The 16506-nt window shown below is 35.7% G+C and overlaps 1 protein-coding gene across 1 annotated transcript in view; it reads right to left on the bottom strand.

The window, feature by feature from the left end:
* The window catches only part of LOC120308837 (inactive N-acetylated-alpha-linked acidic dipeptidase-like protein 2), a gene marked incomplete at its 5' end in the record, with an annotated part of 217147 nt that overhangs the window by 92346 nt on the left and 108295 nt on the right, over positions 1-16506 (bottom strand). Inside the window, one exon of the mRNA XM_039345376.1 lies at positions 9631-9774. Within this exon, the coding sequence (XP_039201310.1) occupies positions 9631-9774 (144 nt within the window). The remainder of the gene's footprint in view (positions 1-9630; positions 9775-16506) is intronic.

A 16506-nucleotide genomic window follows, 5' to 3' on the forward strand; every position in this document is an offset into this window, starting at 1 on the left:
AAACTGCTCCTCACCAGCAACCAGATCAGGTAATAAAACACAAAGGCATATTGTACAGTGACATGACTTCATTTAAAAGCTTAGTATGCCTAACAAAGACTCAAAAGCTCTCAGTGGAGTATGGAGAAAAAATAAAGTTTAATTTTCTTTAAATTGTTCTGACAGCCAATCTCATGTTCCTACATTAGACATCTGATGAAAGTCTTGATAACTTTATCTCTTTATGTTCCAGGAACTGTCAGGGAAACTTCAAGTTAATACAACTTGAAATATTCTCTTTATCTAAGCCATAAAGCTACTGCACCATAAAAGGACAAAAATGAATCGTTGTTGGGTGTTAACAGTTATAGTTTAGCTCCATGATTTGGGGAGCCTTTAATTCCAAACCCACAATATATTATACATCCAATACGTATAATCTGTGTTCCCCTTGGAATTGTTGAACTCAACTCAAGGCTGTGCATAGATATGAAAGTATGTGAACAGCTAAACACAGAAAGACAACATAATTTAAAAATTCTCTATTATGACTTATTTAGCATATGATGAGAACATGAAAAAGAGAAGTAAATATATACACACAATCCACATAAGTATATACAAAACTTCTGTGGGGATACAGCAATGGCCTGATAACCAATTCAGCCATCCAGGAAATCGCCTCTGGTATTGTTTCATGCAGAACTTCTAAGGAACTAGAGAACACATGGTGTGGGCAGTCTTACACAATAAGTTTAATAATTTAATAAAAGTCTCAATGATAACAGCTTAATATACTGACTACTAAGACAGTTTTATATATTGATACTACATGAAAATATTGCATATATGTGTCTGTCTCGTGTCTGTCTCTGAGTTTAATATTAAATCTAATTTTTAAAAAATTGTATTATATATTTGGAATAGCACTAGCAATAGCATTTAGGCTTATATACCACTTCATAGTTCTTTTTATAGCACTCTCTAAGTGATTTACAGAGTCAGCATATTGCCCCCAACAATCTGGGTCCTCATTTCACTGACCTCAACAGGATGGAAGGCTAAGTCAACTTTGAGCGGGTCAGGATCGAACTCCTGGCAGTGGGCAAAGTCAGTGTAATACTGCATTCTAATCACTGCACCACCACAGCTCCTCTGATGCCCTCTGGAGCATCTTGCCACAAAAGGTGAGATCTTTCTCCATCCTTACGACCTTCTGGAGGGGCCTTAAATCTTCTCTGCTAATTGACTGTGGTCCGATGAAGGCATGCTATACTAGAGGTCATTGAGAAGACAAAAGCCCAACCCCGTACCATTTCTAGTCTTTATTTAATTGTTGCTAATTTTAATACTTTTATATTTAAGTTTTTATGACACTATAAGCAACCCATATTCACTTTAGATAGTGAGATGGGCAGCGTACAAATTTGATAGATAAATTTAAAGTAATAAATAAATATTTAACCCACTGAAGTTTGATCCACACATGGATTGTTTTCTTCCTGCCCAGACAGTATCTGGTAGTTGAGTTCCATCTTTTAGGATGGGGAAACGAGTAGAGCTAGAGAAAGCCATAGAGCAGAGGAGACAGGACACTATATTGTTACTGACAATACGGTTCCTCAGGTGAATGATGATGTCCTTAGCAAAACACCAGGAGCAAGCCTGTAGCTGTGGCTGCTTAAAGAGATTCACAAGATTCCTAGGGGAATCCTTTATAAATAATGTATAGATTATTCCCAGGGAGCCTCAATGCAAAGATTTATCTGCCTGGTGTTCTCACTGTGCTAATTGAGAATGCAGTCTATTGCTCTGCCAAGCCCATAACTAGTGGTGGGATTCAGCCGGTTCACACCACTTCAGCAGAACCGGTAGCTAATTTTTTGTTTCCCAGGCCCAGAATGGACTTCCGGAGGCGGCATCCACACCGAGAACCAGTTGTTCACATATTTGAATCCCACCAATGCCACAAACTAATAACCAAGCTAGCTTGGGAAGAGAGTTACTAAAAAAAACCTCAAAAGTGTTAGGAAGGATATACATTTAAGTAGGACATTTTTGAGACCAGGCATCCATAAATGTATTGTGTGCCAAAGATTATGATTTTGAATGTTCTCTCTGCCTTTCCACAATTCAGAACAGTGGAAATTCCATCAAGCTGAATTTCAGGTGAGAAATACAAGGAGTCCTTGACTCACAACAGTTTGTTTAATGACCATTCAAAGTTACAACAGACTGAAAAAAAAAAGTGACTGATGACTATTTTTCACACTTACGACAGATATTGCAGCATCCCTGTGGTCATGTGATCAAACTTCAGAAGCTTAGCAACTGACTCGTAATTATGACCATTGCAGTGCCCTGGGGTCACATGATCACCTTTTACAACTTTCCGAAAAGCAAAGTCAATGGGAAAGACAGATTCACTTAACAACAGTGTTACTAACTTAACAACTGCAGTGATCCCCTGGCAAGAAAGTTTGTAAAATGGGGCAAAATTCACTTAACAAATGTATCACTTAGCAAGAGAAATCTGGGGCTCAACTGTTGTCATAAGTCGAGGAGACCAGTGCAAACTCTCATATAGCAATGGGTGAGCCTTCTCAGCCTACCTAACATATTCTGAGATGAAATAAAAAACATTATTGAGGAATGAGTCTAAAATGACCTAATTGCTCTTCTGCAGAAAATGTTATACATGGATTCTTAACAGAATTTGCTCTCCCCTCTGAAGCTCATGCTGTGGGAGTTATATTCTGATGTGATGAACATATACTTCTGAAAAGCATGGCTTTAGCCATGCTAAATTGCTCTTATTCTCAGCTATCTGGTAACTATGAAAAGTATGAATGTCATATGGAAATTTAAAACACTAAACTATTAGCCCTCTTGTTAATTCCGAGGAACACAGGGAATCTTCAGCTTATAATCAGTTCTTGCACTTAGGTCTGTTGCAGCATTCCCACAGTCTCGGGATCAAAATGTGGACCCTGGGAAAACGGCATGTATTTACAATGATTATGGCATCCCAAATTCCAATGACTGAAATTTGCAACCTTCCCAGCCATCTTTTGACAAGCAAAGTCAATGGAGAAAGCAGGATTTGCTTAACATTGGCATGGTTCACTTAACAGTTGCAGGGTTTCACTTATCAGCCATGGCAAAAAAAAAGATCATAAAATCAGGCATGCCTCACTGCCTTGCTTAATAATGTAAATTCTGATCATAGTTGTGGTGGTAAGTCAGGGACTACTAGTTACTAAGACTAGTGAAGGAGTTCTATACTATTTAAAATGCACAACTCGGTTAAATATTACTGGTTATTTTGTGTGCGTGTTTTTCCATTTCAGAACTTGATTTCTTCCACATTAGTTCAACTCCAAAGAGTAGAGAATACAAGGCTTGTGTAGGAGATGACCAGGCTGAGCCTGAGGCAGGGCGTCAAACATGTCATCAGGCTCAACTCCCTTCTCATCCACAGGAGATCTAAGCCCAGCCCACCTTGAATTCCATTGACCCTTATCTACCCCTAATTTGCTTGGGCCATTAGTAGTTCAGATTCTTGTGGAGAGCTTACGCTTGCAATAAATCTTTATATTCATTTGAACTGTCTGAATTTCCTGATTTCCTGCACTTGACAGCTATCAATTTATCCCAACATGTTCTTCACAAAGACACTCTCTGTACAGCAGGCCAGAAAGGCAGGAAAATATTTCTCACCACATCATTTATATGGTGTATTTATTTCTGCAAAATTAATTCTTGCCTACTAATGTGTCAAATAGCCTATGAAGACAATTAGCTGCAAATCAATGGCCGCAGAGAGAATGTTGAATGTATTGTAAACTTTCATATCCAATGCTTTTGTCAGCATAGTTTATGGGAAAGATAGAACTCTTATTACAGACATATTCTACTACTTTTCTTTTTTTCATGATTCCTCATGTAATTTGCTGGATTTAATGAAGTTTTTCTTCCCACCTCCAAATATATTTTGATTGATTAAAAAGAAATCAATGATAAAAAAAGCTTTATTCCCCCTAGGGCCATTCCAAATGGAACAGAATCTTTAAAAAGACAGCAAAGCTCTTTTTTATCTTAGGGAAATGATTTCTGTAATGATGCTATCTGAGGCAATGAATATGTGCTGACATTTTGCTAGCCCTGTTGGTAGCTTTGTCAAAGCAGATTTGAAACCAGACGTGGCAGTACAAATCTCATCTTTAGTATCTGTGAAAATCTAGACTAACAATTCAATCCACTGTTTGCTTTCATAGAGGTCCACAATTGTGGAAAAAAGGGACTGAAAGACCCCAGATGACATTAAGACATAGGAGTTTAGAAGAATGGTCTTGGTGGGTCAAATCAATTATGCAACCTAGTCCAAGAAATTTGGAGAGCACATTACTATAAAGGTTTTAGTGACTGTATGACAGAGATGACAAATATGTTAGAAGAACATACTACTAACTCTGTAAGTGAATACATTTACGCAGATAAAAATACCAAAATCAGTTTTCAAATTCTCCTTCTACAAAAATCACAGCTACTAACTAAAAAGTAAAGTCTCTTTCAAATCAAGCTTAACTTCTGGTGTGTGTGTGTGTGTGTGTGTGTGTGTGTGTGTGTGTGTGTGTGTGTATAGATAGATAGATAGATAGATAGATAGATAGATAGATAGATAGATAGATAGATAGATAGATAGATAGATAGATAGATGCATATAATTTTTTCAGGCAATGATGTGCAAATGATTCATTATTGCTTTCTTTCAGGATAGTCTGTAGACTTCCAATTTGGGGGCTTTCTGATAGTTTCCCATCCAAATGCTGATCAGGTATGACCATCTTCAGTTTTGGTTCACTCAAGAAATAATTCTTCTCAGAGTTTTTCAAGACCTGCCACCTATTAGGATGATAATAGGAATTCAATATAATGCATGCATTAGAATTAAAAGTTATTTGTCAATGGCAGCCTTGAGAAAGGATGGATCTTCTTGTTTGATAAAGTTGGGATGGACAGGGAGAGATTATATATTTCTTGACCATTCATCATTTACAACCTGCAGCTATGCCAAAAGGAAATAATGTTTGTTTTTCAAGCCTAGCTCTGTCCTACATATGTCTGGAAGCTATAAGTGATCTTCTAGCCATCAAATGTTGATCTAAAATGGTTTAGCAGGCATAGGAATAAAATTGTTTATTGTTTTGCATGTTTTCTGCATAAGTCCCCTCCTTCTTAATCTGTAGACATTACTTTTTCATTAGAAACTGTATAGTGCTAGCACAGTAGAGTCTTTCCTGTCCCAATTCCTAATATATACTTTACATTGATTCTCAAATCTTCATTTTTTTCTCTCTCTGAAGAATGAAGACCAAGATTGTTTCCAATTTGGCAGAATAATCTGATAAACAGATAATCATGTCCTTCAAAAGTTCCTAAATGAAAATAATTTATTATTTCTTATTATTGATATTATTGCACATGATAACACACACACACACACATATATGCATATGCTTACACACACACACACAAACACACACACACACACACACACACACATATATATATATTAAAAATTACATTAAAAATTGAAGAATAGCGATTCCTGGGTACATACATTTCAGTAAAAAAGGAAGCGATCACCAGGAAATAAAACACCAAGGTTTTAATAAATAAAATCAAGCTTTCGATGGCTAACATCTGCCATCATCGTCAGGATACAAGCCAGTTAGTGAGGAAACCTGCTTATAAGCATAGCCACAGAATCACTGAAGGCTGTAAGTGAAGTAAGGATTAGTTGGCTTGGACCTGTTACAAGGTCCATGCGTAGAGTTTAGGTGTGGCTATGCTTATAAGCAGGTTTCCTCACTAACTGGCTTGTATCCTGACAATGATGGCAGATGTTAGCCATCGAAAGCTTGATTTTTTTAATTAAAACCTTGGTGTTTTATTTCCTGGTGATCGCTTCCTTTTTTACTGAAATTTTTTACTGAAATATATATATATATATATATATATATATATATATATATATATATATATATATATATTAGTAGATGATATTATTTTATTGTTTTCCATTCTTAGGTTGTTGTAGCTGAATCAACCAAGTTACTGTAGTTGAATCACTCCATATATCTTCTAGGAGTTAAACTCGATTTCTAAGAGACTTTACTTTTTAGCTACCACTTGAGATTTTTGTAGAAGGAGAATTTGAAGACTGATTTTGGTGTTTTGATCTGCATAAGTGTACAGAGTTAGTGGTATGTTCTTCTAACATACGTGTCACCTCTGTCATACAATCACTAAAATCTTTATACTTACTGTACTCTCCAAATTTCTTGCTCTAGGTTGCATAGATGATTTGGTTAGTTTTTCAATATTTAAGCCTATCAAAGTATTCTTAAGGTGGTCCTACTATACAAAATAAATATTTCCTTCCAGTCTTCTCTACTTCTAAATTAGGTTTTTTAAAAAAAAAGAACTGAGGAACTTCAGGGAATTTTGTTCCCGTTTCAGTCTTTGAGATGGTTTCCTTTCTAACCCGTTCTCTAATTGAGCAAATTAAACTGGGCTGAAAATCTAATCCCTGCATTAGTCACCATGAAGAATGTAATATAAGCAGTGCTACAAGGAATATAACTTAATCTCCAGGGTGTGCTCATGATAAAGTAATCATAGCCATCTACGACATGTATAACTTATTCACATTTGTTCTCATCATCCTTCTTAGATCTTGCCAACTGGCTCTTAACAAAAGAAATCATTGTCCCACAGCACAGAGTGGAATCACAAATGAGCAATGGGAAAAACTTACTGGCACAAGTGAATATGGTAATAAATATAAATGGCAACAGGTGAACAACTCTGCGTTTGATCTTTTTTTTAAGGAGAACAATGTCATACTTCCCACTGCATCTGAAATAATTACATGCAAAGTGTTTTAAAACACATGATATAACTAATAAGTAAAGCTGTCATATAATTAGATATTTTCTTGATTAAAGGGTATGTGGAAGCAGTGTGAAGTAAAAAAAAGAATGGTGTGCTTTTAAATAATAGGCATATCTATTACCTAAGACTTTGTCTTCAAAGTTGGATCAGATGTAGCAATGCTAAGAACACTGGTAATCCCTTCCCTTTGTCATAAATGCAACATTTGAACAATGTGACATATTCTGCTCTCTTTGGTAAGTGGCATATATGAGATGCTATTTTAAAATAATAACCTACCTTTTTTTCAAAAGAAATCATTCCCTTTTCCCTCACAGAAGCAGAATTTTAGTATATGGAATATGTTTAAATTTTTGTCCAATATCTAGCTGGTTTATTTATTTATTTATTTATTTAAAAAAGAAGCAGTTTTAACAGTGTTATATCATCATTACTTTCATTTTAATAAGAATGATTAACATTCTTATTTTAATTTATTAAATAAGTTGGTTTATACATATTGCCTGCCCACTGTTCAGAATGGATGCATTAAATAATCCAGATGCTAAAAATATAGCAAAATAAATTTAGAAACAGCCTTTCATGGCATTGATTCTGAGATAAAACATTAAACAGTACAAGCTTTAGCAAACAATTTGCTAAAGCTCAGAATATACTCTCTTTCTCTCTCTTTTCCTCTCTCTCTCTCTCTTGTTCTCTGTCATTAATTGAATAAATATTACTACTACTCTCGCTTTCTATCACTGCGTGTGAGAGAGAGAGACAGAGAAAGAGAGAGAGAGAGAGAGAGAGAGAGAGAGAGAGAGAGAGAGAGAGAGAGAGAGAGAGTTGATTGGAACAGTTCTATTACATTTTTTCTACCTAAAGCAGAACAAAAAATGTCATCCCAAATATTTTTTCAAATAAATGATATGGCCCTGAGCACTATAGATTATGTGGCATGCTAGATCCTGTGTGAGGTTGCAACTCCCATACACCCAACAAGATCGGTGGTTGTAGTTTGTGACAGCTGTAATCCAAAATGTTTGGAGGATAGCAGCATAAGATGCACTGCAGAGCATTCAGATCAGAATGTCTTTCCCTAAAATCCTCCAAAGGTTCAAAATAGTTGAGATTAGAAAACTAAGGAAAAACTGAGAACAAGCTAGATGTAGTGGTTAAGGTTTCAAGCTAGAATCTGAGAGGCTGTGAGCTCTAGTCTTGTCTTAGGCAGGAAGTCAGCTGGATGACCTTAATTCAGTCACTTTCTCTCAATCCTAGAGAAAGTCTTTGTCCCAGTGGCAAACCACTTCTGGAAAACCTTGCCAAGAAGACTTCAGGCAGTCAGGCAGTCTCTGAGATTCACATATTAGGATTAGAATGCAATAAAGCTGGAAGGGACCTTGGAGATCTTCTAATCCAACCCCCTGCTCAAGCAGGAGACCCTATACCATTTCAGATAAGTGGCTGTCCAGTCTCTTCTTAAAAACCTCCAGTGACAAAGCATCCACAACATCTGAAGGGAAGCTATTCCACTGGTTAATTGTTCTCTCTGTTACTGTAGAAACTTTCTCCTTAATTCCAGGTTGCTTCTCGCCTTCATTAGTTTCCATCCATTGTTTCAAGTCCTGCCCTCTGGCTCTTTAGAAAATAAGTTAATTCTTTTTGGCAGCCCCTCAAATACTTTTTTCCTTCCATTCAAATATGATTAAATGGAAAGAAAACAAAAACTAAGCAGCAGGAAGATTCAAGTTACAGAATATACATATACAGAGATTTATATAGACTTTAAGTAGATGCCCAAGACTATGCTTTGATGTTCTCCTGCTACTTTAAATGTTTCCTTGATATTGTGTACTGTCCAGAAAGTCTTATCAAACCATATTGTAGTTACCCAAGCATATTTATCATGAAAGTGCTTACTATCAGGGGCTTTTTAGTCAATGTCATGCATTAGACTTTAATGCTTGGTATTAAGAGATTTGCTACTCCTGATATTTGATTTCCCGTCAGCTAGATCAGTGGTTCTCAACCTATGGGTCGGGACCCCATTTGGGGTCGAACGACCATTTCACGGTGGTCGCCAAACAATGCAGTCTGCCATTTTTTCCCCTTTTCCTTAGCTGTGCTACTCCCTTTTATTCTATTGGCTTTTGAAAGCCAATAGAATAGACTCTCTTGAATAGAGTCTAATTCTATTGGCTTTCAAAAGCCAATAGGAATTGTCCAGGCTGTCTCTGCCCTGCTGAGCCCGCCAAAAGTCCCATTCTGCAAACGGTGCTGCACCAGTTGAGTAGTCCTCGACTTACGACGGGTTGAGTAGTCCTCGACTTACGACCGGTTGGGGGTCATGGCATTAAAAAGGTTGAGAACCACTGAGCTAGATCATGGCAGATATAGCACCCACTGGTTATAAGTGACAGCTCTATGAGGCTATTTTGTTTGTTTCTTTTTGTGTTAAACTAGCCTCTGAAATATGATATGCACAACATGCACACATATTAAAATGGGTTTTTCATATGGTGTGCTTCACATCATTTGCCCCCTTACTTAGGCAAGCTCCCCCATTGTGTCTCCTCACTGTTTCCTAATGAATAGGGTTGCAATTGGTTAAAAATGCAACATAAATCTTTTGGAGGCCTTAAAGAACACCCAACATTTAACAAAGGAAATAAAATTAAGAAATAGAGTGTGAGAGAAAGAAGGTGATACCTGCAAAAGGCAATCTCAGTGGCTGGCAAATTTCATTTTCACCGGCTTCCTCGAGGGAAATGAACAGCTTCCTGACCAGTGCCACTGAAATAGTCTGCACTAATAGAGAAGTGAGGTTTGATCGGTGTTGTTTATAGCTTCCATCTGCAAAAAGTTGGGGGGGGGGGGAGAGAGAGAGAGAGAAAGAAAAGGGGGGAAAAAGAGTAAGTGACAATTATCAAAATCTTTGTTCCATTTTCCTGTATTTGCATAGTACAATTACAGGTAAACCCCAACTTATGACCAAATTGAGACCAACATTTATGTTGCTAAATGAGACATTTGTTAAGTGAATTTTGCCGCATTTTATGACCTTTCTGGCCACAGTTGTTAAGTGAAGCACTGCAGATGTTAAATTAGGAACATGGTTGTTAAGTGACTCTGGCTTCCCCATTGACTTTTTTGTAAGAAGATTGCAAAAGGGGATCACATGACCCGGGACACTGCAGCCGTCATAAATATGAGTCAGTTGCCAAGCGTCTGAATTTTGATCACATGATCATGGGGATGCTGCAACAGTCGTAAGTATGAAAAATGTCACTTTTTTCAATGCCGTTGTAACTTTGAATGGTCAGTAAATGAACACATACACCTCAATCACATCATAACTAAAATAATTGCCACAAGCCCACATTTTAGAAATGCACCTTAGACATTTTTTTTCCCTCAAACACAAACACCTGAAAATGGTTTCCCTCATAAATATTTTATCGGTCTCTGTCTGAACACATTTGGTGAAGGCAAGTCCAACACATGGGCTGGTTCCGCTGTTGAAGTGCTCTGTGAGGAAATTTGTCCTAGAACAGCTGGAATGGGCCCTTTTGTGATTTAAGTTCACTGTTCTGCACTTTGCCATCTAAGATGACATTGGTTCTCCTCTGCTGTATCCTTCAAAAGGGCTACCCTATTCCCCTTCCACCTTTTCTTCTGAATGCCAAATATTGTCCATCTGGGGAGGACACAATTTCCACTCTACATATCGCCTTTGTTGTCCTTTTCAGAAGCTCTTCCAATATGGTATGTCAATCTAAAGCAGGGGTGTCAAACTGGTGGCCCACAGGCCAGATGCATCACATGCAGGCCATGCCCATGCCAGCTCCGCAAAGACAAAAAACATTGTGCTACATCACGATACATCACGTGACACGATTGAGTTTAATACCTGTTATCTAAAGTAAAGGTAAGACTTCTATCTGAATAATTTCTCCCAGGGTTTAACACTCATGCTAAATAGGAAGGCACATTCAATGCATCTTAATCTCCCATAGCTCCATTAGCATGGAGTAGAGCAGAAGTCTTACAACATGACATCCCTGAATAAATGCTGTGACCTTGATGGATTCTCCACCCCACATTATTAACTTCAAAGGATAGTTGTTTAAATAGCATGATGGGTTTAAAAAGGGATCTTCAGGACTGGAGAAAAAAGAATCAGAGACTGCAAATAGAGAAAACAGCAGTCACATTTTTTTTTTAGATCTCGCCAAGAAACATTCAACAGACAGATTTTAAAGCTTTATTTTCCAGCTGTATAACCTATGCATAATGAAAAGAAAATTTAGATGTGTATGTCATTGTTGAATAAAGTGAACCATGTATAAACAAGGCTGAAAAGGGGTTTTTTTTCACATTTGTGTTAAACCTTTTAAATCCTCCCTTATTATGTTTGCCCTAGAACAGTATTTTAATGATCTCCTTCCCTCCACATTTTTAGAAAAGAAAAAAAAATGACTAATATAGAACTGACTTTTAACTACATTGCTAATAGAATTGTATTACTTTTGAAATAACAGAACTGAGTGGTTCATTAATTTATCACCTTAAGCATAATGGAAATTTGTCAGTTTTATGGTTTGAATAGCTACTCCAAAGAACCTTATTCTGTGTACTAGGAAAGTATAAATTATAATAGAAAATATAACGTGTTTAGTAGAATAAAATGTATACAGCTTTATTTTAGGAAACTATAACCTATCACAGCAAATCATGAATAAAGAATGTTTGGTGGAATAAAAATTCAACAAGCTCAGTCAGTAATCTCCTGGATATCTTCAATTTATGCTTAAAAGGAATACACTACAGTAGCCTAGAGGTGAAGATGTTCACCTCCAAGTCAGAAGGTTGAGAGTTCAGTCCTAGACAGCGATAGATGTTTCTCTATCAGGGTGCAAAGAGAAAAGATCTGCTGCAAACTCCATATAGGTGTCAGGAAGACTCAGCTCCATTCAGTTGCTCTAACTCCATCTTGATAAAAGGGATTACAGGGTCTTAAAAAGAATATATATATATACACAAACACACACACATATATATATATATATATATATATATATATATATATATATATATATATATATATATATATATATGTATATGTATATATATATACACATTACTAATGTAACTGGGGATACTAAACATGTTTTTTATTTTTTATTTTTTTGCTCCTGTCCTATGCACAATGAACTTATAATTATTGAAAAGTATATGTCACAGAAGAAAACATGAAGATACATCCAGTGAAATATAAGTTGTATACTAACTCATATAGATTCTGTTACTTTTTGAGGAAACTGTGGATAAGGTACAAATACCCCCCCCAAAAAAAACAACCCACACACTAAATAATCAAAGAAATGGTGGATAACCTCTCTTTCCAACGCATAAGTCTTCTTAGCCATGATTTTATAGCAACCAATTTCATTTGCCAAAACTCGGGAGTACTGAGTTTCATAGTTTTGAAGTGTATATCTTTGTGTGTATTTAAAGCCCTTCAAAATTGAATGAAACAACAAAAAATGAAAAATGAAACAACAAAAAATAAAAAGCAAAATGAAATACTACTGTTTCCCTATGTGACATGACATATATTTTTAATAATTATAAGTACTGTTGCCTACTCATTTCATGCATCTCTGTCAATTGTATTTTTACATTATTTGATCCAATTGAACTTAAAATAAACCCATTCTTCTTCTTCTTCTTCTTCTTCTTCTTCTTCTTCTTCTTCTTCTTCTTCTTCTTCTTCTTCTTCTTCTTCTTCTTCTTCTTCTTCTTCTTCTTCTTCTTCTCCTTCTCCTTCTCCTTCTCCTTCTCCTCCTTCTCCTTCTCCTTCTTCTTCATCTTCTTCTTTTGTAAAGTATATACAAGTGATTGAGTTGGAATTAATATTCTGTCACGAGGATTAGAGATTCTTTTTAAGATTCTGCTTTGAGTCAGGCACTCTCTATCAGCAGAATACATCTATCAGGATTGTTGTGAGGGAAATAGATGGAGGAAGGAGTATTATGTATGTTCACTGCCTTGGGTTCCTTATAGAGTAATAAAGGCAAGATAAAAATATAATAAAATAAATAATAAATTTTCTGTGATTCCAATGTGCATATAACTAGAACAGTATGCTGCCAATATGCTGCTTCTTTAGTTAATTAATAAGCAAAAGTAAGAATAACATTATTAAAATATTTTAGTACAAAAGTCAATCTTGCAGAAGGTAAAATAATAGCCTCTTTTAACAGAGCTGTTTTAAGGGCACTTTCAAAAGTTGTTTTACGGGTAACTTAAAATGGCTCATCCTGCTTCTGTAATAGCAGAAAGATTTTCCCTGGGTGAGCCAGTGTGATGTGCAATTTTCAAATGCACAAAGATCAAGAGTGAATTTAAGAAGAAGAAAAGAAAAAAAAAACCACCTTTGTATTGATTTGAGGCATGGCAGAATGAAATGGGCACTTTTCCTAGGGTGTTCGGTACTTTTATGGCAGACTTAAACATTTATCCCAATGTTTCTTGAGGTTTTTTTTTTTTTTAAATGATTTGTTTAAAAAGTATTGGATGTTGGCCTTTCTATTTTCTTTTCATATTTCCATTATTATTTTTTTCAACCACAACAGAGAAACAGTATAGTCGGGGTGTGTGTGTGTGAAAGTGACATCTCCTTCAGAACTAGTTTCTGAAATAAACTATTTGAGCTTCATGTCTTTAAGTCTTCCATGACTTAAAATTACAAAAGTGATAAAATAAGACTATGTGTTAGCTTTGGACCCAGAGCCTCTTGTTAATAAAAAAAAGTCCCCAGGGGGAAGGGTACATTAAATTATGCTAGTTAACCATATCAGTTGATATCTCTCCTAAGTTTGGTTTATGTAATTTAAATTCAAGTTCTTGGTTGTCTCCTTGAAAGTCCTTCATGGCATGAAGCCAGGATAACTGATTTCTCATCCCAAATACATGGCCCTGTCCCACCTGGTCAAGAATCCTGCATATCCCTTCCATCACGGAATTTTGACTGATGGGATCTAGGAAGAGAGTCTTCTCAGCTGCTGACCCCACCTTATGGAACATCTTACCTTCAGAGGTGAGGTGAACCCCTACATTTCTAGTGTTCTAAAAGAGTATTAAGGCCTGGCTTTCTGATTAACATGGGGGCCTAAAAGTATGATGCAGCTCGAAGGATGGCTGATGGCCTAAGAATATTCCCATTTCCTTGTAAATTTCCTTATTTTTGAATTTGAACTTGATTTATTTTTACTTGTAAGTTTTAATTTGTTTTTAACCTTGCTTTTAAGTTGTGGTTTTAGTCATATATCTATAGGGTTTTATTACATTATTGTAAACTGCCTAAAAAGTCATTTAGATGAGAAATTTAATAAATACAAAATAAAATAAAGTCAGGATCTAAGGTTGTTATGGTGTTTCTACTGAATGAATTGAAAACTCATATGAAGATCTACAGAAGACACAATAATATATCCCTTCCTAACATATTCCTTGGAAATGTTCTTAATTGAATCCATTAAATAATCCAATGGGACTGTCCTGGAATAAAAAATGCAATGTTTGTTTCAATGTGGCATATATAGAGTTCTTGCATATCAAGTCCTTCTGAGATATGATTTCTAAAATCTTTTAGAAGAAAGTCATCATCTTTCCTAGCTTTGTTTATTCAAGTGTTTATTCAAGTGTTTTCCATATAACTTTTGCTTTCATCCCTGTATATATTATTAAATGTATAATTATTCCTGAAAAGGAACCATTGTGATATCCAGGAGGGATTATCTCTTTCTGTATGCTTTGCATACATGGTGAATTTGACATTCACAATTTCAGTATGGAATGAAATTAATTTCTCTAAGGGGATGCTCAGCAGATGGCAGTCAAAAGTGGAAATAAAGCACTTGTATCCATCTTTTGCCATCTAAATGCTAGCTAAATATCAAGCATTTAGTAGCAAATAAATGCAGGTTTGTTGGAGTGTTTTGTTTTTTTTTTTAAAAAAATCAAGCACCATAATTGTACCCTAAGCAGCAAAATAGTACTTCACTGAAAACTCAGAATAAAGTTAGAGATAAATCTTACACTAGCAAATATGTGTCATTGGTTAAAGCAAACCTTTGAGGATGTGGGGAACTGATTTCAAGGGATTACTTTTAGATCATTGATATTTCCTATACCAGGGATAGACAACCTTGGCTCTTTTATGACTCGTGGACTTCAACTCCCAGAATTTCTGAGCCAGCCAAGCTGGCTCAGGAATTCTGGGAGTTGAAGTCCACGAGTCATAAAAGAGCCAAAGTTGCCTACCCCTGTCCTATACCTTTACTTTTCATTGCATTTAGGATTATGCTGATGCCAATCTGGCTATGGACAGAAAATGATTTACTGGAAACATCAGAAAGGAAAAAATAAAGGACAAGGAAAAATTGGTAGCAGACAAAGGATTAAATATAACCTACTAACTATAATTCCCTGCATTTAGCCGCCACTCTATCTTGTAGCTATAAGAGAGAAAAAATGACAGTTAGGAATACTGCATTATAAATGATTTAGTATTATATCCTGTTTGCTGATTTTCATCTGGAAATACATTAATCAAGTCCACTCCCACTAAATCATAAAGAAAATAAAAAAGGAGTGAATGGCAGAAATAAACTGTTGAGACTGAAAATAGTAGACCTAATCTCCCATTGAGGAATGTGATCTACAATAAATTAGAACTGCAAACATAAAATAAGTTGGGGAATGCTGAGGTTGCCTATGTAAAGGGTAGATTATTTCATAATTTCATAATTTGTACCTTAAATGAACAATTTTTGCTTTTCATATTTGGCACTAAAACAATTTTTAAAAGAGTGATACTAGGGATAATAAACACCAATATTAGAAAAAATACCTCTGCTTTTTATGTAGGTACCATATTTGTAGCTATAATTTTGTGACTAAAGACACACACTGTAAAGGACACACAGGAGAGTTGCTTCAATCCTGCTTTTTTAGACATTGTTTTCTGTATGTTCAGTTTGGAATTCCTGAAATAAATCACTTAGTTCTGAATGTTGCTTCTTATTTCTCTGATGCTTTTAGATAACAGCAATTTATGGAGGTGGTAGTTTGAGAAAGACTCTTTGTGAAGGTGTTCAAAAATTGCATGACAGTAACTGGAATATACTTTGAACCAAAAGATGTTTTCTGAATTTAGTACAATAACCACAACCTGTCAAGAATCTCTCTTTAGCTGACTTGTACAGCATGCTCAGTTACAAAAAATGGCTGAGTTAATTCATTAAGCCATATTGTAGTTTTGCTTAATTTTGACTTTGTGCAATGTGAGAAGTCAGTCTCTTTTAAAGGTACAATGCCCAACATCTACTACATCTAATGTTTGTGGTTAAATACATTTAAAAAAAAACTCTTCTTGAATTGTGTGTATTGAATTCTTTTTGATTCAGTGCCATCCACGATACTAGAATTCAATACTGGATTGGATACTATTCATAATATACTATTCATATAATTTACTTGGACGTCAGTAAGGCATTTGATAAAGTAGACCACAATCTA

The sequence above is a fragment of the Crotalus tigris genome, unplaced genomic scaffold (assembly GCF_016545835.1).
Source record: "Crotalus tigris isolate CLP2741 ecotype Arizona unplaced genomic scaffold, ASM1654583v1 scf7180000017950.1190679, whole genome shotgun sequence".
In the NCBI taxonomy this organism is placed as follows: domain Eukaryota; kingdom Metazoa; phylum Chordata; class Lepidosauria; order Squamata; family Viperidae; genus Crotalus; species Crotalus tigris.